Below are 26,162 nucleotides of genomic sequence, written 5' to 3'. Positions count from 1 at the left end.
ACGCTTGCCATATCTGGAAGATCATTCCCTAGCTCTGTGGCACATGGCAGGACTAATGAACTGAAAGCCACAGGAGACGTTTTCAAGGACGTAGGTGCACTTAAAAAACCCGATGATTTTCCAGATGCCAAAAAGGGAGAGTATTATTGGAGGGGGGGGGGGGGGGGGTGCTTCGGTATAGGAAATAAGCGCCAGTAGACCATCATTCAGCGTGATTCTCGGTAAGGCACTACAGTGAAAGACGCCTATACCGTATTCCTCGGCTGTACTGCATGGTATTTCTTTGTAACCGGTGTATGAATATACAGGGCGTTTCACCTAAGACTATATATTTAAAAAAAATAGGCTTTTTGAGTTAGAATAGCGCTTTTCCAGCATAGCATCCCCAGTGGTGTTGTACATCAGAATACACCTAAGACATGCTAACAGCACGCTGGTTAACTAATACTGATTAGTTAACTTTTGAACTGTTGCATTTAGGCTCCTTGGTTATTGATTGGAGTGTAGCCCACCGTAAGTCATATCCATATCAGTCTTTAGAATTTCGAAAATGCGGTTACCCTCGGCGCTGTGGCCCAACGAATGTGGGCTGTTTCGACGAGTTGCGTGCACTGGAGAGGTGGAGAGGTTGCTTTTCTTGCAAGCTTCTCTAAAGCGCACGTATTTTGGATCGATGCGCCCTTGCAGGGTAGGTAGCAGAACTCGGCGAGGGGCAACACAACAGGCAATATCGAGAGCATCGCTGCGATTTAGTGCTGCGCTCATCAGTTATTGTTTTTATCTTGGCAGTTTAGTCGTCGTTAAAAGAACCTCTCTGTGATCGGTGAAGTGGTTGCTGATGTGCGCAACACCGCGGACGTGGTGTTCTGTCTAGAAGACGAGGTCGGTGCCGGCGCTACGGTTGGTGGTCGATGAGCGCTTGTCGCCAGTGAGACCCAATCCGAACCACCACCACCGCCGCGCTGACCACGCTCCCGCTACTGAGATGCGCGCATGCGCAAAAGCCTCCTCGGCATCCGTATGTGCAGCGCGGAAAGTATGAGATTCGCCACAAGTGTTGCTTTTATCACCGCTCAACGACAACTGGCTGCGCAACGGTTTAACAAGGCAACCTCGCGGCTAAGCGTTGCATATAAAGCGCCCTCGCGTGCTTTGCAGATGCAGGGCAATATCGGGTTAGGAGGGCGTGGCATGTGGCCATAGAGTTAATATGACGACTCGAGCGAAAGCTGTGGCTGAACTCGAACGCACTCCCCCTCCGCAATATTCCTGACCGTGTTCGTAGATACTATGACAACGCCTCCCTGTAGCCAACCGTTACTCTAGAATAAAAAACACTAGGCGTATACTAATCTGTCAACAGCCGTTTCCCCCGAACACGTGATTTTAACCGGTACCATGATGGTCGCTATAAAACAGCATTTCTCTAAGATAAGGGTGCTCAAATATGCGAAAATATTCTCTTCAGACAGTTTTCAACGCTTGTTGAAGCAGAGAATTGTTGATTTTCTATCTGCTCTTCTGCAAGCATTCCTGGCGGTACCATGATGGCGCCGCGTGAAGTTAGCTCAATCTCCTCACCGTGATTTACCCACTCACCCAGAATGCGGCGCCATCATCTGTCGTCAAACTAAAGTCAAGCAGACTTGCAGCGCCATCTCGAGCATAGCGGCATAAACCATGGGGCGACGCTGCTCTTTTGCTGAAGTGCCCATATACCAGATGTTTCAATTAAAGCGGTCTGTAATTTTTTTTTTAAAGTAGGCTTTTTGAGTTAGAAGAGCGCTTTTTCTCGGAATAGCATTGACACTGTTGTAGCGCATCAGAATACAGCTAAGATGTGCTAACTTCAGGTTAACTAATACTGAACAATTAACTTTTTAACTATTATTTTTATTCTGTTTATTCATTGAAAGGCCTGTAGACCGCCCTAAGTAACATCATATCAGCTTTGAGAATTTCGATAACGCACTTACCGTCGGCACTGTGGCCCAACAAATTTGGGCTATTTCGACGAGTTACGTGCACTGGAGAGGTTGCTTCGCCTGCAAGCTTTACGAAAGCGCATGTATTTTAGCGCGATGTAGGCAACATTTATTAGACGACACCAAAGTGAGTTTTCAAAATTCTAAAAACTGATATGGATATTAGTTCATTTTAGTTTTGCGTACTAAAAACGCTTCAGCGAATTGGTGCACCCTGTGTTAGCAACATTTCACTTTCTTATAGCGAATAACCGCGTTATTCTTACGAAGCGAAGTGATAAATGCCTCATCTCCTCGCGCAAATGAACTCGCTCTTCAAAAATTCGTGGGTCAAGCGAGCAAAACCAATAAGGTTCGCCCTGAATGTATCTGATACAAGCTCAAATTTTTTAGGCGATGGTTTCGGCTACGCTTGTCTGTACCACTCAAAATGCCCGGATTCGAACCTGAGCAGTGCATAATGCAGACAAGATTCGCAGCATAAATAAAACGCACACAGAAGACAAGGAAGAAACAAGACAGGACTGTATGCGAATCTTGTCTGCATTATGAATAGCAACCAACTAGCCCAATCCACCGTGCCGCCTGAGTAGTGCAAACTTTGTGTTTCTCTTGTTTTGTTTTTTTCAATATTCTGGTTTACGTATAGTTTGAAACGCTGAAGAAAGCCCTTCGTGATCGCGCTTATTAGCAGCCAGGCTGACAGAGGCCTTCGCTCCCTTTTCCTAAGCCTTGTTCTTAAGACAAACGACGAGTGGCCCTAAGCAGTGCAGCGTTGAGGAGCAATTCGCTTGAAATGCAGCTTATTGTTCCGTGTAAAATTTTCGTAAACAAGCCTCAGGCAACGGAGTGCCCAGCCCTGTCAGCGTGAGACAGCACTTAAAGAGGCGCCGGTAGAGCAAACAATGCTGGATTGCGCAGGTTTTGTTGTTATAGCCATGGAATTATTCATTTCAGCTTCGTTTTGAACTGTGCAAACTAGAGAGCTGAACAAAACCAAGGATAATCCCCAAAAAATACGTTGCAGAGGGTCCAACACAGGTCCAACAGAGGGTCCAACATCCCAATTTATAGGCCTTTCTTGTGCTCGAGGTTTTGATTGAAACAGCTTTTCGTTCAAGAAACGCTTTGCTTGCGGTAGTGGAAATTGTGCGGGGACCTCGGATATACTTGTCTCAGACAGGGCAACATGCGTGGACGCCGTGAGTGGTTACTTTAGCACCGGCGCATCTATTTGAGGTCACCGGAAAAAGCTTGAATCCTCGGCCTCTCATTGAAAACTGCTCCTCCATGAACCATCTCGCTGCTGGATCGTTTATTCGCAGCACCGACCATTATCATACAAGTAAATATGCCCTGCGAGCTTAATACATAGTTCATGACAAACACGGTCATGCCGACGTCTCGCCCACTCGATCGTAAATAACAGTTGAGAAACGCCGGGTGGTACAAATTAGTGCTCTTGCTGTACACTATACCAACATGCGTAAACGGAAGTGTGAATATGGAGAGAGAGGAAAGAACAGTAAAAAAAAGTCGGAAACAGCGTAACCAGATATCTGAAAGCGGAAAAGATGGAACGTGTGCCCAGTATGACACTAAACGGCATATCTATAGGGTTAGATGGGCCCAGAATTACCCGCGGTTTAGGTCATATTCCCACTTGGGTGCCTGCGCACGTAGCGTAGCTGTTGAAATGCCGTTTCGGTGAACGATAAGAGCCGTTCCCTGTCACAAGCGTATATAGGAACCTTTTAATGTCCACGACGATGACGTCGCGCGGGGATCTATCCGGGATGCCGCCGCATCGAGACCGCTAAAAACGTCCATTACAGCTCCTCGTGCAGGTAAGCGAATACGTGAGGTCGAAAGGAAAACAAGTGTACAACGAGAGGCAGTTAGGCTGCCGTCTGGTAATCGAGAAGAAAAAAAAGATAAAAAAGTGGTTGGGGGGGGGGGGGGGGTGTTCGACGTTGTCTCTAAATGACTCGGCGGCGCAAAAGGGCGACGTGTAGCGATCGCTCGGCGTTTCGTGTTGGCAGACAATTAGCGACCATTTGAACCCCCTCTTGTTGCCGCGAGCGCGCCCTTGTCAAGGAAAGTGGTCACGCGGAGGAAGATTAAATAAACACGCAAATGTTGCTAGTCGGGAAAACGAGCAAGCCTTTAGGAGGAGAACGCCAAGGACAAGCGCTAGCGCGGCGTATCGATATCTGCGGCAGGGAGTTAAAGCCTCGTTTTCTTTCCGCCCTCAAACGTGCAGCGCACGAAACAAGAGACAAAGATCGCAGGCAGCGCTCGCGCGGCGACGACTAATGCTTCGGCGAGGACGTGAATGCCTTTTTACGACCTGACAATAATCGATGCCGAGTGTTTCTCGGCGCATGCGCACGGCCGGCTACTTCGCGAACCGCGCGCGGGCCGCCTATATGGCGTACAAGCACGAGCGTGCGGCCCCTTTCGGGCATCAACGCTCGTGCTCTGATCGCGTACACGCGCGTGAAAGCCTTCGCGGCCGGTCATCATGGGACGCAATTTCGCCGGCTGCCGGGCCTCATGCCCGGGAGGCGGGAGCGGGAATGAACGCGCCGCGCAAAAACACAAAGCGGATGCATTTGTCCACCGCGCTTTCCTGGTGTTCCGCGATTTTATTGCTATTATTATTATTATTGTTTACGGATGACGCTACTATACTTGCGCGCTCTCACACCCTCTGTTATGTAGAACCTATACGGGAGCCGTCGATCGTATACACACGACGCGTTCCAGCAATCTTTGCTACGCTCCGAGGACTGTTTAGACGGCGAGGATTAAACCGCCGATGTATATGGGCAGCTCGGGTCAACGTCGTATATATTTGTGGATCAAGCAGTCGCGCCTATTGTAATCACAGCCTCAGACCCTCCGTTGGCGTGTCCGCCCATCAGTGAGCGGCGGAGTAATTACGGAACGGTGGCTGGTTTTAACAGGTGCAGCAAAAGGTGGCAGAGAGGACTACGTCTTGAGAATCTGGATAAGCGTGGAATTTAACACCTTGCATGATCTCGCTTTTTTCCTTATACAAGTGCGGCATACGAAATGCGCACGAAATGCTGCATTTTAAGCGTTCATTATCCCTGTGCGCGTAGCTTGAGAGTTTGCAAGTGAAATTGTCCGCAGACTTGGAACAGTTTAGTGAGAAAAAAAAAACTGCAAGATGTGAACTGCAGCGACAGACAGTACCCGCGCGCACGCACAAGTTGCGGTTTCCTCTCGCGAAGCTTATTCTAGCTATAATGACGCCTTTCTAGGTGATTTTTGCGCATTACCGTAAGTTTTCCATCACCGGCTAAGATACTACACGTGTGCAGTTGTTCTTAATGCCGATACATGGTTCAGGTAAAATTGCGCCTGATGACATGTCTCCGGCCGCGCAGAGGGAAACAGTCGCATTGCCAAAGTGAAGGCATGCAATAAATATATATATATATATATATATATATATATATATATATATATATATATATATATATATATATATATATATATATATATATATATATATATATATATATATATATTAAGGAAGCCAACAGTCAACGAAACTAAGGTGCATAGGGGAATGTTTTCTATTTTTTTTTTATTAATTTTAATGCCAATCAATTGGTTTTAAAGAAAATTACTTATAAACCAGCAGAAAAAACAACCATGCCGCCGGTGGGATCCGAACCCACGACCTCCGAATATCGCGTCCGGTGCTCTTACCAACTGAGCTACGGCGACGGCTGTCCAATCTGCTGCTTTCGTGGGTATTTATGTTTTGCGTGTAAGCGAACCTTGAGAGTGTTCACCAGCGCCACCCTCGTCCATAGCGGTGGACGTAGCACGTCCTGTAATACCGCAACTGTGACGTAGAACGTCATCTAACGGTGAGGGCAGAAACTGTGCGAGAGCCCTCTTATACTACCTATGGCATCAAGACTGCCAGAACCGAGACCCCCGTTAAGCTATTAGCAGACAAGGCAAGTGAAATAAGGGGCTCGTTTATCAAACATATTAAGGAAGCCAACAGTCAACGAAACTAAGGTGCATAGGGGAATGTTTTCTATTTTTTTTTATTAATTTTAATGCCAATCAATTGGTTTTAAAGAAAATTACTTATAAACCAGCAGAAAAAACAACCATGCCGCCGGTGGGATCCGAACCCACGACCTCCGAATATCGCGTCCGGTGCTCTTACCAACTGAGCTACGGCGACGGCTGTCCAATCTGCTGCTTTCGTGGGTATTTATGTTTTGCGTGTAAGCGAACCTTGAGAGTGTTCACCAGCGCCACCCTCGTCCATAGCGGTGGACGTAGCACGTCCTGTAATACCGCAACTGTGACGTAGAACGTCATCTAACGGTGAGGGCAGAAACTGTGCGAGAGCCCTCTTATACTACCTATGGCATCAAGACTGCCAGAACCGAGACCCCCGTTAAGCTATTAGCAGACAAGGCAAGTGAAATAAGGGGCTCGTTTATCAAACATATTAAGGAAGCCAACAGTCAACGAAACTAAGGTGCATAGGGGAATGTTTTCTATTTTTTTTTTATTAATTTTAATGCCAATCAATTGGTTTTAAAGAAAATTACTTATAAACCAGCAGAAAAAACAACCATGCCGCCGGTGGGATCCGAACCCACGACCTCCGAATATCGCGTCCGGTGCTCTTACCAACTGAGCTACGGCGACGGCTGTCCAATCTGCTGCTTTCGTGGGTATTTATGTTTTGCGTGTAAGCGAACCTTGAGAGTGTTCACCAGCGCCACCCTCGTCCATAGCGGTGGACGTAGCACGTCCTGTAATACCGCAACTGTGACGTAGAACGTCATCTAACGGTGAGGGCAGAAACTGTGCGAGAGCCCTCTTATACTACCTATGGCATCAAGACTGCCAGAACCGAGACCCCCGTTAAGCTATTAGCAGACAAGGCAAGTGAAATAAGGGGCTCGTTTATCAAACATATTAAGGAAGCCAACAGTCAACGAAACTAAGGTGCATAGGGGAATGTTTTCTATTTTTTTTTATTAATTTTAATGCCAATCAATTGGTTTTAAAGAAAATTACTTATAAACCAGCAGAAAAAACAACCATGCCGCCGGTGGGATCCGAACCCACGACCTCCGAATATCGCGTCCGGTGCTCTTACCAACTGAGCTACGGCGACGGCTGTCCAATCTGCTGCTTTCGTGGGTATTTATGTTTTGCGTGTAAGCGAACCTTGAGAGTGTTCACCAGCGCCACCCTCGTCCATAGCGGTGGACGTAGCACGTCCTGTAATACCGCAACTGTGACGTAGAACGTCATCTAACGGTGAGGGCAGAAACTGTGCGAGAGCCCTCTTATACTACCTATGGCATCAAGACTGCCAGAACCGAGACCCCCGTTAAGCTATTAGCAGACAAGGCAAGTGAAATAAGGGGCTCGTTTATCAAACATATTAAGGAAGCCAACAGTCAACGAAACTAAGGTGCATAGGGGAATGTTTTCTATTTTTTTTTATTAATTTTAATGCCAATCAATTGGTTTTAAAGAAAATTACTTATAAACCAGCAGAAAAAACAACCATGCCGCCGGTGGGATCCGAACCCACGACCTCCGAATATCGCGTCCGGTGCTCTTACCAACTGAGCTACGGCGACGGCTGTCCAATCTGCTGCTTTCGTGGGTATTTATGTTTTGCGTGTAAGCGAACCTTGAGAGTGTTCACCAGCGCCACCCTCGTCCATAGCGGTGGACGTAGCACGTCCTGTAATACCGCAACTGTGACGTAGAACGTCATCTAACGGTGAGGGCAGAAACTGTGCGAGAGCCCTCTTATACTACCTATGGCATCAAGACTGCCAGAACCGAGACCCCCGTTAAGCTATTAGCAGACAAGGCAAGTGAAATAAGGGGCTCGTTTATCAAACATATTAAGGAAGCCAACAGTCAACGAAACTAAGGTGCATAGGGGAATGTTTTCTATTTTTTTTTATTAATTTTAATGCCAATCAATTGGTTTTAAAGAAAATTACTTATAAACCAGCAGAAAAAACAACCATGCCGCCGGTGGGATCCGAACCCACGACCTCCGAATATCGCGTCCGGTGCTCTTACCAACTGAGCTACGGCGACGGCTGTCCAATCTGCTGCTTTCGTGGGTATTTATGTTTTGCGTGTAAGCGAACCTTGAGAGTGTTCACCAGCGCCACCCTCGTCCATAGCGGTGGACGTAGCACGTCCTGTAATACCGCAACTGGTGAACACTCTCAAGGTTCGCTTACACGCAAAACATAAATACCCACGAAAGCAGCAGATTGGACAGCCGTCGCCGTAGCTCAGTTGGTAAGAGCACCGGACGCGATATTCGGAGGTCGTGGGTTCGGATCCCACCGGCGGCATGGTTGTTTTTTCTGCTGGTTTATAAGTAATTTTCTTTAAAACCAATTGATTGGCATTAAAATTAATAAAAAAAATAGAAAACATTCCCCTATGCACCTTAGTTTCGTTGACTGTTGGCTTCCTTAATATGTTTGATAAACGAGCCCCTTATTTCACTTGCCTTGTCTGCTAATAGCTTAACGGGGGTCTCGGTTCTGGCAGTCTTGATGCCATAGGTAGTATAAGAGGGCTCTCGCACAGTTTCTGCCCTCACCGTTAGATGACGTTCTACGTCACAGTTGCGGTATTACAGGACGTGCTACGTCCACCGCTATGGACGAGGGTGGCGCTGGTGAACACTCTCAAGGTTCGCTTACACGCAAAACATAAATACCCACGAAAGCAGCAGATTGGACAGCCGTCGCCGTAGCTCAGTTGGTAAGAGCACCGGACGCGATATTCGGAGGTCGTGGGTTCGGATCCCACCGGCGGCATGGTTGTTTTTTCTGCTGGTTTATAAGTAATTTTCTTTAAAACCAATTGATTGGCATTAAAATTAATAAAAAAAAATAGAAAACATTCCCCTATGCACCTTAGTTTCGTTGACTGTTGGCTTCCTTAATATGTTTGATAAACGAGCCCCTTATTTCACTTGCCTTGTCTGCTAATAGCTTAACGGGGGTCTCGGTTCTGGCAGTCTTGATGCCATAGGTAGTATAAGAGGGCTCTCGCACAGTTTCTGCCCTCACCGTTAGATGACGTTCTACGTCACAGTTGCGGTATTACAGGACGTGCTACGTCCACCGCTATGGACGAGGGTGGCGCTGGTGAACACTCTCAAGGTTCGCTTACACGCAAAACATAAATACCCACGAAAGCAGCAGATTGGACAGCCGTCGCCGTAGCTCAGTTGGTAAGAGCACCGGACGCGATATTCGGAGGTCGTGGGTTCGGATCCCACCGGCGGCATGGTTGTTTTTTCTGCTGGTTTATAAGTAATTTTCTTTAAAACCAATTGATTGGCATTAAAATTAATAAAAAAAAAATAGAAAACATTCCCCTATGCACCTTAGTTTCGTTGACTGTTGGCTTCCTTAATATGTTTGATAAACGAGCCCCTTATTTCACTTGCCTTGTCTGCTAATAGCTTAAAGGGGGTCTCGGTTCTGGCAGTCTTGATGCCATAGGTAGTATAAGAGGGCTCTCGCACAGTTTCTGCCCTCACCGTTAGATGACGTTCTACGTCACAGTTGCGGTATTACAGGACGTGCTACGTCCACCGCTATGGACGAGGGTGGCGCTGGTGAACACTCTCAAGGTTCGCTTACACGCAAAACATAAATACCCACGAAAGCAGCAGATTGGACAGCCGTCGCCGTAGCTCAGTTGGTAAGAGCACCGGACGCGATATTCGGAGGTCGTGGGTTCGGATCCCACCGGCGGCATGGTTGTTTTTTCTGCTGGTTTATAAGTAATTTTCTTTAAAACCAATTGATTGGCATTAAAATTAATAAAAAAAAATAGAAAACATTCCCCTATGCACCTTAGTTTCGTTGACTGTTGGCTTCCTTAATATGTTTGATAAACGAGCCCCTTATTTCACTTGCCTTGTCTGCTAATAGCTTAACGGGGGTCTCGGTTCTGGCAGTCTTGATGCCATAGGTAGTATAAGAGGGCTCTCGCACAGTTTCTGCCCTCACCGTTAGATGACGTTCTACGTCACAGTTGCGGTATTACAGGACGTGCTACGTCCACCGCTATGGACGAGGGTGGCGCTGGTGAACACTCTCAAGGTTCGCTTACACGCAAAACATAAATACCCACGAAAGCAGCAGATTGGACAGCCGTCGCCGTAGCTCAGTTGGTAAGAGCACCGGACGCGATATTCGGAGGTCGTGGGTTCGGATCCCACCGGCGGCATGGTTGTTTTTTCTGCTGGTTTATAAGTAATTTTCTTTAAAACCAATTGATTGGCATTAAAATTAATAAAAAAAAATAGAAAACATTCCCCTATGCACCTTAGTTTCGTTGACTGTTGGCTTCCTTAATATGTTTGATAAACGAGCCCCTTATTTCACTTGCCTTGTCTGCTAATAGCTTAACGGGGGTCTCGGTTCTGGCAGTCTTGATGCCATAGGTAGTATAAGAGGGCTCTCGCACAGTTTCTGCCCTCACCGTTAGATGACGTTCTACGTCACAGTTGCGGTATTACAGGACGTGCTACGTCCACCGCTATGGACGAGGGTGGCGCTGGTGAACACTCTCAAGGTTCGCTTACACGCAAAACATAAATACCCACGAAAGCAGCAGATTGGACAGCCGTCGCCGTAGCTCAGTTGGTAAGAGCACCGGACGCGATATTCGGAGGTCGTGGGTTCGGATCCCACCGGCGGCATGGTTGTTTTTTCTGCTGGTTTATAAGTAATTTTCTTTAAAACCAATTGATTGGCATTAAAATTAATAAAAAAAAAAAGAAAACATTCCCCTATGCACCTTAGTTTCGTTGACTGTTGGCTTCCTTAATATGTTTGATAAACGAGCCCCTTATTTCACTTGCCTTGTCTGCTAATAGCTTAACGGGGGTCTCGGTTCTGGCAGTCTTGATGCCATAGGTAGTATAAGAGGGCTCTCGCACAGTTTCTGCCCTCACCGTTAGATGACGTTCTACGTCACAGTTGCGGTATTACAGGACGTGCTACGTCCACCGCTATGGACGAGGGTGGCGCTGGTGAACACTCTCAAGGTTCGCTTACACGCAAAACATAAATACCCACGAAAGCAGCAGATTGGACAGCCGTCGCCGTAGCTCAGTTGGTAAGAGCACCGGACGCGATATTCGGAGGTCGTGGGTTCGGATCCCACCGGCGGCATGGTTGTTTTTTCTGCTGGTTTATAAGTAATTTTCTTTAAAACCCAATTGATTGGCATTAAAATTAATAAAAAAAAAATAGAAAACATTCCCCTATGCACCTTAGTTTCGTTGACTGTTGGCTTCCTTAATATGTTTGATAAACGAGCCCCTTATTTCACTTGCCTTGTCTGCTAAATATATATATATATATATGGGGGTATGGAGGAAGTCACAAGGGAAATAGCCGTCAGTCATTTGGGCGACGTGCTTCAGTGGCAGGGTGCTCATTGCTGACGTATGCAGTTGGTGTGTCTGGCATTCTCTCCCGCATTCACAGACCTGCCGGCCATCCTCCCATTTGCGCGCGTAATTCAAACCTGCCAGCTCGAACGTGTCGTGGTACTCGAGGGTAGGACGAGCAGCTCTAGGAGTAAAAATGAAACGCAAACACGTGTTTGCGTTCGCGTGCCAACTAAACTTCTCTGCACGCATTATGCAAAGCGTTAATAACGAAAAGACGAAACACACTGAACACATGTTTTGAATTTAGTGTGTGGCGTTCCCTTTATGGTTATTTGAATGAAGAGTAGATGTTGGCAAATGCTCAAAAACCTAATGTAGCGTTTAACCAACTACCCTTAAACAAAGATGATAATGTACAAGTGTATAGGGAAGCACGTAATGAATTCGGTAACGAATTCTCCCGCCTTGCATTCGCCCTTTAGCGTTTGTTTCGGCCGAGGTATAAGTCTGTAGCCGTACTTATCACGAGTTTTATCACGGGTGAATAAATTCCCTCCGCAGAGTCGAAACCAGGGGGCATGCAATTTATATGCACCCTCGAGATGACAAATCGTGGGCTATGTAGGACTCGGTGTGCGTGTTCCATCGCCTAACGTCGACGTTACTGCGTTCTGTAATCGAGCAACGATACAAGGATACATTTTTTCTCATGATTTTTGATACGCTTTAAAATTATGGGTGCCGTTGGGGGGTAAGCAGAAGAAATATACATCTCAAGGATAAAGCAACCGACAGAACAGTCTTCAAGTTCAAAATCGCTCGCTATTTTCATGATCCCAGCGGTTGCCTTATCAAGAGCATTGAAGCAAACTGAGCATAGAAGTATTCCAGGGCCTATCGTGGCCCTACCTTTAGAATGAGCGTCACGTTCGGCTGTCCATACTTTCCAACGACGCCGTGACAAGCCCTGCTTCCGATAACGAGAGCCGCCCAAGATGCCCATTCCAGCCAACGAGACGTCGACGGCGGTGCAGCGGCGGCCCGACAGAAGCCGCCGCGCGAGGTGTCGTCCGGCGCGGTCGTTTGTGCGCGGGAGGGGACGCGGCCGACCGTGACCGGCGCTGCGGCCGGGGCCGCCAGGGCGGGGGTCAGGCCCCGGCGTCACCGGCCGCGCAGAAGCCCGCTGGCGGCGTCGGCAGCAAGAGATAGGCCGCGCGCACAAATTGGCCCATTCGTGCTCGCCGAGGCGGAGTAAACGCGCCTGTCACTTGAGCAGCTCGGAGGCGACAAGAGAGCGCGCGCGCCCCCCGCCGGGTCTCGCAGATAAATCGTCACTGCGTGGCATGAATAAGCAACGAAGACCTCAGTTTCCGATCTCGCCCGCCGAGAGAGAACGCCCTTTTTGCCTCTCTTTCTCGCCTCGGCGTTTCCTTCTGTCCAAATAAACAGGCGCGCGCATTCGTCTACGCACGTATTACGCTCGACGCGGCGCCGTTTGCCCGTTCGGGGAAGCGCCGCCCCGGACGTTGGAATCCATCTGCCGCCGCCGCCGCCGGGGAGCCCCGCGCGGCCCTCGCTCCTCCAGAGGAGATGCCACCTCGGCTACGTCGGCGGCGCCGACGGCGGAGAGCGCGCGCCAGCACACGTGTGTCGCGCAGTTTGGGGCGGATATTACATCTCCGCCGATTGATTCCTCACGCGTATACTAATGAGCCCCGAATGCCCATTTGCATAGATATACGCCAGCGCTCCTCGCCATATTGCGCCTTCTCGGTAGGTGCTCCTCGGGCGCCCCCTTTTTTACAGGTCTTCGTTTATGCTTCGTCTTCATCCCTCTTTTTTTTTTTTTCAAGCCTCTTTTACTTGAGCCGGCGGGGAGAAGCCGCGAATGTCACCAGCCCAGAGCGCGCTCTCAGCGGCGACCCCTCATAAATGAGCAATGATGCGCACCGCCGCGGAGATGCCTGGGTGCGTTCCCCGAGCGCAAAATGCGGCGCCGCCATGTGTGTGCGCGCGCGCACCAGAGCTGAGTAACAGGGCGTGGCGGGCGTCACTCATTCCGCGCTCGAAGGTGATGTGTCGATCGGGGACAAAATAAAACGGCTAATATACCAACAAATTGCAGGGTGCAACGAGGGTGGAACACAACCGTGGCAACGACTGCGACCAATGTTGTTCGAATGTGTGAGGCGCGAACTCCTGCGACGTCGAGAAAAAAAAAATTGCATCGAGGACACGTGTCCCATGCAGGTGGGCACTGCACTCCGTAGGGAATTTGAAAGAGCGGTGTCAATCCTGCGGTGGTTTTTGTGAAACTTCGAATGGAGTAACAGTGCCGGAATACGATTTTGACGAATTCCGCGATACATAAAGGCCTGTAGTACGCTCGTTTAAGTGTTCAACCGACGCCGATACGCCGGGTCTCACTGCCGTAAGAAAAGATAACGTTGATAGTTATCGCCTTTCTCAGCGTTAAAATTGCGCATTTTCCTGTTTACATATAATTACGAAAGCGCCAACGGTGGTACTTTGAATTTTTTTTTTTTGCTTTGCTCATGACACCACCAACCGAAATGTCCACGGATACAAAACTTCCTCTGGTGGAAACTCAGCGTAGCTTGAATGAGAAACTAAGAAAATGCGCCCCACGTCACAGTGCTTTCCTGAATGCATTAAAATAAACGAGAGAGAGAGACAGCGTGTGTGTGTGTGTGGGGGGGGGGGGGGGGGGGCAATGAAACATGTATACTTCTATGGCTATAGGTACGCTTGAAACCATGTTGAAGCCCAACAATAACGCATCGTACAATGTAAATTGTCCAGTTTACGCACCACGCACTATCAAAGCAAGCAAAGCGTGGAGTGTGAGAGTGCAATCAACGCTGGCAAGGTAAGCACAGCAAAGAAAAACTGGCTGTGGCTCACCTCGGCTGAGCCAGGTTATACGGAGCAAAAGCTGGATTAAGCATGGTTGGACATGGTTTAGCTTTGGCGCAGCGGCGGTACAGCATAGGCGGTGAGCGCTGCCTTTACTCAGCACAGCAAGAGCGAATCACGAGGTTAGTCACGTGACACAACTGGCGAGCGGGAATGGTCGGAGCGGCCGTGATAACAGCTGCGACAAGTCACGTGGTATGACGTCATAACCACACCTGCGGCGAGCCTCCAGTTAGACGTCAAATCCAAGCGTCATTTGACCTTCAGCTTTGCATGCGAGAAGTGGATCTTTCGCTCCGAAAACGCGTTCTTAAAACTATAGACGCTTTTTTTCATCAGCAAGTTCATCCACCTCAAATCTACTCAAGAAATTTGCGCGCTGCATCCGAGTAAACGCATAGTTGAAGAGATATGCAACTAAATCATTCATTTTATTACCAAGCCTGTGCTTACGTCGGCCTGACCGGTTTCGTCGCATTTAAATGTACGGAAAAATAAGTCCTGTATGTGTGAACGCTCCCTGCCAAGTTCAGGACTGCTTCCTATAGGCTTGCGTTATTCGAGCTTTTCAAAGAATTCACACAGAAAAGAAAAGAATGGTGGAGACGTTCAGGGCGGAAAAGAAAGAAAGAAAGAAAGAAAGAAAGAAAGAAGGAAAGAAAGAAAGAAAGAAAGAAAGAAAGAAAGAAAGAAAGAAAGAAAGAAAGAAAGAAAGAAAGAACAGACTCGGCTGGCGTGGTGTTTTACAAAAATGTCGTTTGAGGCTTCGCTTCCAGGTAACAAGTGCATATCATGCGAATAACCTCTTAGCAGAGCCTCCCGGAGGCTTTAATAATACAGCCCATTGTACAGCTGCGGCTGCAGAAAAAGAACGCCAAGTGCTCCCCAACAAACGCTGGGCATGCAGATATACGCCTCCGGGTGCACGACACATGTACTGCGTCCCAGCTAATGATCACATACGGTTCCCTACGTTTGCTTGCTCTTTCGGTGCGCGTAGGGAAGAAGAAGTCAGGCCAGAAAGAAAGAAGACAAGAAATGAAAAAGGGGAGTACTTTTCTCCAAGCGCGCCGCGCTGAAGAACACGAACGACGCCAATTCAAAACGACTTAAGCAACCTTCGACAAAGAATCGGCCACATCCGTTCAGCAACCGTCTCATTTCCGCGCCGAAACCAGCCATTGAGGCACGGGCAAGGCAAACGTTTGCGGGGCAAACTTTCTAACAAGGCGGGCTCACGCACGCTTCGCCATCCCGCTGGTGGCTTCGGACGGCTGCGTATCTCCTTTTCTGTTTGTTTCTTCTTTTGTGTGTGCGTGAGGGGCCGAGACCGCCTCGGGTAAAAACAATGACTCCGCGACGTCGCTGCCGAGACGCGCGCCGCCGCAGGGGCGCCTCCGAGTTTCGGCCTAAGAAGAGAAGCAAGCAAAGGATGCCGAAACAAAGAACAAGCGGCCGGGCGCGCGCTGCTGCGGCTTTTATTGCGTTACTCGACGCGGGTCGGCTCAGCGCGGACATTAGAACACGAAAAGTTGATGGCCGGCGAAGAAACGCTCTAATCTCAAGCGGCTGTCCAACGTTTTGCTTGCTTCATTTTCTTTTTGTTTTTGTTTCTCCCCTGACGCTCCTCCCGCTTTGATTTTGGACGAATGCTGGTTCCCATTTCGCTCGCTCGGAAAAAAGCCACCTTTAACGCTGTCTTGTTTTTTTTTACCTGTAGCGAAGCAAGAAATGCGCTGCAGGTGTTTATAATAGGCGTTGGGAACGAGATTTCTCAGTACAGGCTCACGCATGCATGGTAAAATAATTAGGGCTAGTTAGAAAGTTGAGCCCTTCAACGAGGTCTTTTCATTCGTTATGCCGGCTCGAATGTGAAGGGAGGGCGATTTTCGTTGCGTGAGCTTTTCTTCTGAGCTCGCTTCTCACTTGGGCGCGCTAACATATAATATATTATTATACATCGAATTTTTCTTCAAAGAATATTATTCGGGTCATAATCGTTGGACATGCTATTCAGAACTGAACTTTGCATTTTCGGCGATAAATGCTTTCCAGTTATGTGCCTTTGGCGGCTAATTTTTTTTACATTTTCTTAACCAGCTTTTGAAAAAGTACAGAATAACTTCCTCAATAATGTTCACCGCATATAAATGTTATTTATAATTACTCCCTTCTTCTTTGCCCAATCTATTGAAGTACTGCACGCACTTAGAAGAGCACGCGCGCAATCCTCCTCTTTTAAATTCGCAAAAAAAGCCAGAAGCATAAAGAATATATGCGCTGCACGTGCTGCGAGGAGCGCAAAGGCCATCATTTCTAAATGGACCAAGCTCGCTAGCCGGCCACCGCTTAACCCAGCTATGGTTCGTACAGCCGCATGTGTCGTCGTAAAGCCGGAATCTTCGCGCAGAACCTGTCGTTGCGTTTCTGATGATATCTATGCTACGCAAAATGCCTGCACGCCGAAACGGCGTGCCATCCTGTGCCAACGCTCATGTTGCTCAGAAAAGATATAGCCAGGGCAGATAAAGATTGGTATTACACCGCGTCTCGAAACTGGTGCCCCCGACTACGAGATGTGCATTCCGTTTTACGGGCCGCCACCTTTGCATGTTTTTATTGCTCATTTGTCTTATTGTTTTGTTTTGATTTCGATAGAACGAACTAATTATCCTATCGACAGGCACATTATCTTTAAGCAATAAGGCGAAATCCCTGCAATATACTTGGCTGCAAGAAATCGATTAAGTATATACCTGTTTTGCACGGGCGAAACTTCGCAAGTCTGCCTTAACGAGGACAGTCGTATTGCGAGGCACTAAAGGGAAAAGAAAGCCTCAGAATTTAGTGCTTCCGAAACTGCTCGTTGCCCCGCCGCGGTGGCTCAGTGGTTAGGGCGCTCGACTACTGGTCCGGAGTTCCCGGGTTCGAACCCGACCGCGGCGGCTGCGTTTTTATGGAGGAAAAACGCCAAGGCGCCCGTGTGCTGTGCGATGTCAGTGCACGTTAAAGATCCCCAGGTGGTCGAAATTATGCCGGAGCCCTCCACTACGGCACCTATTCTTCCTTCCTTCTTTCACTCCCTCCTTTATCCCTTCCCTTACGGCGCGGTTCAGGTGTCCAAAGATATATGAGACAGATACTGCGCCATTTCCTTTCCCCAAAAAACCAATTATTATTATTATTATTATTATTATTATTATTATTATTATTATTATTATTATTATTATTTAACTGCTCGCATCGGACATATTTTTAATATGCTTAGGCAGATAAACCTGGAATCTAAAACCTTGAAATCGCGCATAAAAAGAGTGTTCTTAGACAAACTTTTGACGTCCTATATAATTAGATATTCGTCTTGAAAAACAAAACAAAAAACACTGAAATCAAGAAGCGACATCTTTTCAAAAAATAGATTTATAAAGACGCGGGAATCATAGGAGCGCCATCCTTTACTAATGCCTTTTCCAAACAGGAGTGCTCGGGGAATGGTCTTCGTGCCGATACCTATAGCTGTCTCATTTCCGCGCCATTATTTTCTTGGGCTGGTTTCAGGAATCTATCAGCGCAGCAGAGTAGACAAACAAGCACAAAATGTTCACGTGCTCCCGCAGGCATGACTGCAGAGGCCGGTGGCTACGCCCGAAAGAACGCTCATTGGCATATTACAAGGGCTCCTCGGTTCTTGCCGCGCGCCCAATGTTTAAAGGAATCGCGCAAAGAACGCAGACAAGAGCTCGCTCGCTCCTTCGGGTGATCATTCCGTTAAGCGTCGAGAATAGAGGAGGAGTTGCACGCGGCAAAGGGCCTCTTTACTCTAGCGCAATCAGCCACGCGCAGGCTCTGGCGCCTGCCAGAGAGACAGGAGCCGTTACACTGGCTGGCCGCGCCAAGCGGCGATCCTTTCTGCTGCGCTTTGCGGTTCACTGCCTAAGTGTTTTTCTCCCCCATTTTCGTCTATCTCGAGGGCAGAACAGAAACGGAAGTGTATGCAGAGTGTATATAGCGCTCTTTTATTGGTCAAAGCGGACAACCGCGCACTATACAAGTCCGCCAAGGGCGCGCGCGCGCGCGCTTGCCTACACACCCGTACCCGAGGGGGAGAAAAAAAAAGATCTCTGTATATATAAAGGTAACAGAGAGAGAGAGACAACCCCTGCGATATGCAAATTGCGCGGCTGTGTAACGTACCTCCTCTTTTCTTCTCTTTGTTTGCCTGCGTCGTCCGCCCCCCTGCCTTTTAGATCTCCCGCCGCTCTTAGCGCGCGCGGGGCTGTGGCACTCGTACACACCGGCCCGCGAGGCTTTCTGCCTCGCTTTGCCGATTTACTGCCGCTTTCCGAAATCGTGCGCGAGCCAGGTCGAGAAAAATATCGAGAGGAACGCTATTTAATTTCAAGAGCTGTCCGTATCCATTACCATTGTGGATCCATTTAGGGAGGGCGCCTGTTTTGCGCAGGCAGAGAGCCTGGCACCGCGCGGTGCCTGTGTGCGTGGCACAGCGCGCGCCGAGGGGGGGGGGGGGGGGGGGGGGGGGGGGGGGGGAACTCGGACGCTAGGCGCGCGAGCGGAGCCGAGAAAGAAGAAGAGTAAACAGAAAGGAAGGAAGAAAATGGGGAGGCGTGCGCGGCGAGGGTTGCGAAATCGCGCCACGCAGGGAGCAAGGCTTCCCTATTTGCATGGCCAGGCGTAGTTTGTATGCGGTCTGGGCCCGCCTTGTAAATGCAGCCGCGCCACCGCGCGAATTGGAGGGGGAGGAAGAAAGGGGCGATGGTGGGGGGAGGGGGAAAGGTGGCGGCCAAGAAACAGAGGCAAACGCAGACACTCCTCCCCCAGCTGTGCGCTTTGTTTCTCTCATCACCGGCCTTTTATTCTTCTCCCTTTCCCCCGTGCCGTCCCCTCGTTCGTTTCCTTTGCCTCCGCGCGCTTCTTTTTTTTCCCCCTCTCCCGCCGTCCTCGGCTGAATGTGGATGCCCACTTCGCGAGCTCTTCTTTTGGGGCCGAAAGAGCGGTAAGCACTCCAAGTAATCAGAGTTTTTACTCGCCGCCGTGCACTCTGGCGGCAAGCGGCGAGCGCACGTCCAAAGTGCGCGCACTGAGTGCCGTGTTCAGTGTGACGCGCCCATACACATACGCGTGTGGCGGCGTCTCCTCGCGCTCGCCGCCGCTCGAATCGCTGAGCCGTGCATGCTAAGCGGCCCGGCGAGCGGTGCCTGGGCGCGGCCCGCGGTCAGGTCCGCGAGCGCCCTATTCTGCGCGTACACCTTTGCGCCTTGCCGCAAGTGGCCGCTACTCGTGCCGATTCCCTTGCCGTGCACGTACGAGGAGCGTGGACTTTTTCAAAACGCGAATAGCCCCGTTAACTTCGAGCCTGCGCCAATGATGTTTCCCGTTAAGTGGTGCGCCGGCGCCGCTCCTTTTTTTCGGTGTTTGTGCGTGTGAGTGCGTGCGTACGCGTACGTGAGCGTGTGTATGCGCATTAGTTCTACCTGACGTTTATCTGCCTTCGGAGTTTTTTTTTTCCATTTTCTTCTAACTGACATAAACGGAATAAGGACCGCAATCAAAATATATGTCAGCAGTGTCTCCACTATAGTCATTACTACTGCTAATGTTATATAGCTCTCACTGCAACTGCACTTCGATTATCCGTTATAAATGCGTATTTCACGAGCATTATTCAATGCCCAAGGCAGCAGGAGAGATCACGCATGAACGAGCGATTGTGGTAGTTCGGTCACTGTGCGCAGTCGAACGCACCGCGGAGTTCCGGAATACCTTTACGGCCGCTCCTCCTTGCGGCTCAAAGCACAGAACGCAAGCTTCGGCGATTAAACTCTCTTCACGCGTTGCCAACAGAATGTGAGAAAACACTTTGTATATATGGTAGCAATTGCCGCTGGTGCTCTCGCATAACAAGCAAAGTATTTTCTGTACAGAACATGTAAAGGAATTTCAAACGCTCAAGAGTGCTCCGTGCATTCGCGGCGACTGCAGGTTAAGGGCACATGTATATCTCAGTTAGAACGCCTGACGGTACCGTCCGCAATTATGTTTGAAATGGAGGCTGCCAGCCACACTTTGATAAGATATGCACACAGACACAGAATTGCCTTCCTTTCCATATGGACGGTCTTTTTTTTTTTTTTGTCACTCAGTAGGATGCCGATTTTCACCCAGCATACAGTTTCGGTAGATACGTGAGATGCGTCCGCATGCAAATTATGAATAAAAAGAAATAAGTGATCGGGAAAACTGCCACTGCTGCTCAGGCATATTCAAGAAATGGCGTGCGATCGTTAAACTCCGAAGTCCTGCGAGGTGCACTTGACAGCGGCCACCATTAACCGCCGAGTGGCCGTGTACAAGTGCTTGTAAACCAGCAACCGGTTTTTCTCTGGATCAATCGCGACGGCAGTGTCACTTTCTGAATATAAGCTGGGGACGCAGACGCCCCGAAGGCGAGCATTGCGTGCTCAGTACAACGTGCCTCAGAATAGAAACCTCTGGGTTGTCCCACAGCCGCTGGCGACGGTATTAGGTTGGGGCTGTGCTCCCTACGTTTCACGCTAATAGCTTTCCGACGCCACAGCGCGAGCAGCTAACTAAGCCGTGCACGTGTACCTGTCGCACCCTCTTGCGTTCATTCTCGCATTTACTAGGACCTCTCCGTTCTCGGCAGTGAAGCCAAACTTTTGCTGGACTTCGCCTTTACACTTAAAGACTGAGCTGCGTCTGTGAGGCCGCCGCAATGCAGGGTATATGGGCATCCTCGTGCGCTCGGCGTGTAGTCCAGCAAGTTGTTTTCCTCTATGTTTCGTATTCAATTTTTTGACAATATCATTTCATAGGCTTTATCCATTTATTTCTTCCTATTTCTAGGGCCGGACGCTCGCTGTCCTGGCCCTCGCATGTATTACGAAGCGTTTTCTCTCAGCGATGAACTCAATCCTTAGCGTTCAATAGAGTTTCTGCGTAAGATATTGGTCCTTTCTCACGGCAGGCGTTGATATGCGCCCGTTGGCCTTATAGAAAGGCAGCGCATTGGAAACTGACGCGTTGCTTCATGTGAGACACCCAGATCATGTTCCACAGCTCAGGCTTTCCATAGAAAAGGTGCATACTCTAGCTCAGACGGAGATGATGGCGCTGGTGAAAGTTTGGAAACGAGGGACAGCATTTCATAAAAGACATCGATAACAGCTGCAGAATCGTCGCCAGTACTTTTGACTGGGACGAGGTAGTTCATAGCAAATATCGAGGAGCACAACGCGCAAATAACATAGAGATGTCTTTCGCCTGTTTCTTCTTCGCCGCTGTATGCTTTTGCGCTATTATATTCTTGTTACGGTTACGAAAAATGTTTAAAGAAAGGCAACATTTCAAGAAAATATCGAAAGAAAAACTACTTAAAGTAAGGCAAAAATTAAATAGGGGGCACTCACGAGTCACAACTCCCTCGCTTAAGAGGGGCGCTCTTACCGTGCATGCATCCATACATTGAAGGACCTCAATTTTTTGCATGCTGTCTTCACGAAGGAGCGCTGCGCAAGAACTATTTCAGATGCTTGACTTAAGGGCAACTCCGGCGGGTTTTTTTGTTTGTTTTTTTTGCCTCGTCTGAATTTACTCATACTTTCACGGCACATTCTGCGATGTTTTTGGTCCTTTGTGCCAAGTTTCTCAGCGGGGCAGTGTTTTATTGCAGCGAAAATAAATTACTGAATTCCCCATTTCGTGGGCTCAATGATCGGAGAGATTTCTTCTGAAAACCTTGCATGTGTGACGTCGCTGGACGCATGGTCATCCAATTCGCTCTGATTTCTGAAGGACAAAATTTTAAGCTGGCTTTTGGTCATTTCAGGCAAATCATGACCCAAGCTCTCACTTGCAGTCGCCAGTTTAGCCACTCAACGCGCACACGATAGGTTTTGTGAGAGTGTCCGTGACGTCATCGTTTGGTCGAAAGTCAACTTTGGTTTCCCGGGTTTTGACCTTTTTAAATCCTTCTACTCGGAATTTTGAAAAACACTTTCTTTTTTTTTCGTACCGAAGTGCGGATACTCTAAGGAATGTGATGTAATCGTGAACTCAAATTGTTCAAAAAGCACCCTTCGATGCAAAATTTCCAACTTCTTTAGATGGCCAGGAGCCGCGCTTTGTGCGTCCTCGCATAACATGCCGCGTTATACGGCATATATACCGTTCCACGCCGTACTCGCCTTTCAGAGTGTTCTCTCCGCTTCTGCCCGCAGTGCCATTCGGGCTGCCGAGCGCCATGCCACCCGTGCCGCCCCGGAGGATCGGCCATCCGTACCAGAACCGGACGCCACCCAAGCGGAAAAAGCCGCGCACATCGTTCACGCGCATGCAAATATGCGAGCTCGAGAAGCGCTTCCACAAGCAGAAGTACCTTGCCAGCGCCGAAAGGGCGGCCCTCGCCAAACAGCTCAAGATGACCGACGCCCAAGTCAAAACGTGGTTCCAGAATCGCAGGACCAAGTGGAGGTGAGCAGCATTTTGTGTTGTGCCATGCCAGTCCCTTTGTACGCAGTGCATACCCAAACGACTGAAATCAAGTGGAGGAGAAAAAAAAAGCGATGAACTGCGTTGTTAATATTTTTCGTGAGTTGACCGCTGCCTTTGACATTCTTATCGTTAGGGTTATTCTCGTTCTCACATTATCTTTCTTTTTTTTAATTGTATGCTGTTCGTTAGGCATTTCGCTTCAGGCAGTGCAGCGGATCTCTTCTCGTTAAAAGCGTTTGGATTCGACTAGCAACTAGGGCGCAGCTAATGAGGATATCAGAAGCGCGCGCACGCACGCACGCACGCACGCACGCACGCACGCACACACACACACACACACACACACACACACACACACACACACACACACACACACACACACACACACACACACACACACACACACACACACACACACACACACACACACGCACGCACGCACGCACGCACGCACGCACGCACACGCACACGCACACACGAACTCAGAAATATTTTCTACAATGCGCTTTAATATGGAAAGAATTCCGGGCACTGATGGCGCCTTATTCAGCAACGCATCAGTTCCTTGTTTTGCAGATGTTTGAACGGGCCAAAGCTGACTTTTATTATTTTATGGCACCGACATTCTTCGCGGCTACATTTGCATCAGAATAGTTTTCTCTGCGTGAATGCAAATTAAATGCCATCTTTCAGTGGCGGGGTCCTTTCACAACTAAGCAGCGCGTTCGATATGGGGAACTTGCGCTGAAGTTTGCGGTGCCGATTGCAGCGCCATAACACACTGCCTAGCGAGAAGAGCAAGCAGTTTTGGGTAGTAGTCTTAGTATTTTTCCGCGCCACCTTCAGGCGCTTATTGGCGTGAGCCTCCGCGCTCTGTCGAAGGCGCACGTGCCGTGCGTCAGCTATCTGGGCTACGCCGAGAGAAGCTAGGCAACGAACGCTGTCAGCCAAACGCGGGTATCTAATCGCGCAGATTGTGTTCTCGCGTTTGCAGCGGCCCACGCGGCTGACAAAAGCAGTTTTGAGTCACCGAATGGAACAATTACAATGCCACCTTGGCAGCGCAGGTTCGCCATTGCTCTGTCTAGGAAAATTAGAGGCAGCACGGCAGCGCAATAACTGGTTGACCGTCACGAGCGTTGGACGTTTTGCGCCCGGCCTTCCGCTGTAAACCTTTTAGCACGCTAGCAGTGCCGAAATACGGGATAAGAAATACGAGGTAAAGAAACTGACGAAGCGCGGATTGGGACCTCTATTATACTGATAATGGTGCAGTGACTGCTGCGGATCTGTCCGGTTTTCGCACGTTAGCTACACTGGCAAAGAAAGAAAGGCCGACCAGGTTTGGCACTGGCAAGGGAACCATACGAGAACCACCTCTACGGCATTCTGTCACTTCGACAACATCGGCTGTGTACACATTACGCATGCGTTCAGGCTGACGACGCATTTTGCTTCCCCGGCGGCGGCTGGGCTCTGCCTGCCTGTGGCCCCGAGCGCCGAATGCAGCGGCCGATGCTGCCGGCGATTGCGAGCGCGGTATAGCTGTGTGCCTCGAAGCGGAGACGGACATCACGGTGCCTCAAAGAGCACCGCCGGGTAGAACCGCAGTCTAGAAGGATACTGTTTGAAACTTTTTTTGGTTCAGGACAGCTGGGCCGGTCCCATCAAAGCCTTTATCTGGTGTACCCAGTGACTTCCCGGCCGTACATGTGCGCGACACACGCGCAGGCGGCGACCGCGGGAACCGCGTCCTGAGATGAAACGAAAATACGGGGCGCCAAGCGGCAATGGTATTGAGTATTGAAAGGAGCCCCGCACAGATACAGGGCGAAAGTAACGAGCCAAGCTAGCGGTCCTTCTTCGGACTCGGGCGGCTTTTTCGCCTCTCTGTCGAGTTCATTTTCCCTTTTTCATTGGTTTGACGCTTCCCCCTGCTGCGAAAGTGTCTCTCCGCGCCGGTGTCCAGAAAACCTGTTCTGTAACACGACTTTGGTGGAAACCAGAGAGCCGAGCGAAAAACGGGGGGAAGAAAGAAAAGAGGAATTGTGGGTGAGAGGGCCAGCGCCAGGGAACAGTTTCTTATCTTAATTATCTGCCGCTTTTGTCCGGACCGTTGAGCATACAAACGACCGCATTTCTGGGACCGCGGCAGGTCCTTAAGCGATTAGAGAGCCCTAAACTATAGCCGCTTGCTGCGATGCGCCGACTGATTTCTCATGGCTTCGCTTTCCGCGCGCGGCTTCGCCGAATGGACGAACGGGCTACCGTGTCGGCTTCTTCTCTGCCATCAATAATGCTCTAGGAAGCCGGCGTTGAATAGTGGGAATGAGTGCGCGTACCAAGTGCATGGCGGTCCGGGAAAGGCTGCACGGCCTGTCGCCCGAGACGGCGTGCGGGACGACTTGAGGAGCGAGACAAGTATTGGAAAGTTGCAGTTTGCATGGCGCGCACGCGGTCTAGAAAACATGTTCGTCGCTGAGCGCCGATTCCGTTCCGCGGTTACAAGTGAGTTATAATCTATTCGATAAAGAAGTGACCGCCTTTAAACCAGCCCGGTACCCCGTTTCTGTATGCCGGTTGAGAACGATGATTATCCTTGAGGGACAGCGATACGACTCATCTGGATTTGCGTGTGTGGTACCTGTGTAAAAAGTGGAAAAGAAAAAAAAAACCTCATTGGCGTGTCTACGTCTTGTCAGCCTCGTAAACAGGCATGAGTCATTCGCTCTGACTGCTCGTATTTTACAAGTTTACCTCCCAGGATGGCAAATCAACGGCTACACGTAGGGAATGGCTGTTCGTTTCACTCGCTTGTAGTTACACTTCGTATGAGGCCATAAGAAGCATTAGGAAACATGTGTTCTCATAAAGCGAACTGCACTTCATTCCGCCTACGTGCTCGTTAGTATCTTTTTGATGCTTAAATGTTTCTGTTACTAGCTCGGAATCGATAGGCCCAGTGATATGCAATTAGAAAACTGTTGTACACGAAAATTGAGCGAGTTGGCAGTGCCGCATGTATGATATTGCTGCAATGATTTCATCAATCATAAGGGCACACAAAGTACACTCTACACAATTAAAGGACATCACCTTTTTTGCAGTTATCGCTATTCTAACAATCTCCTACTCCACGAAAGACGTGTGGGTTTGTTCAGCACGCCTAGTGCAAATACTTTTCCTCATTAATGTTTCCATGAATTTGAGGACGCAGCCAAACTTCTTGC

General features: G+C 49.1%; 1 protein-coding gene across 2 annotated transcripts in view; it reads left to right on the top strand.

Moving 5' to 3' along the window:
* LOC144113391 (T-cell leukemia homeobox protein 3-like) overlaps positions 1-26,162 on the top strand; it is a 74,347-nt gene that overhangs the window by 14,834 nt on the left and 33,351 nt on the right. For both annotated transcript variants that reach the window (XM_077646433.1, XM_077646432.1), the window contains exon 2: positions 22,659-22,911. In XM_077646433.1, the coding sequence (XP_077502559.1) occupies positions 22,659-22,911 (253 nt within the window). The remainder of the gene's footprint in view (positions 1-22,658; positions 22,912-26,162) is intronic.

This window comes from Amblyomma americanum, chromosome 1, assembly GCF_052857255.1.
Source record: "Amblyomma americanum isolate KBUSLIRL-KWMA chromosome 1, ASM5285725v1, whole genome shotgun sequence".
Classification (NCBI taxonomy): Eukaryota; Metazoa; Arthropoda; class Arachnida; order Ixodida; family Ixodidae; genus Amblyomma; species Amblyomma americanum.
Note: the sequence above shows the minus strand (reverse complement) of the source record. Positions and strands in the feature narration are given on the sequence as shown.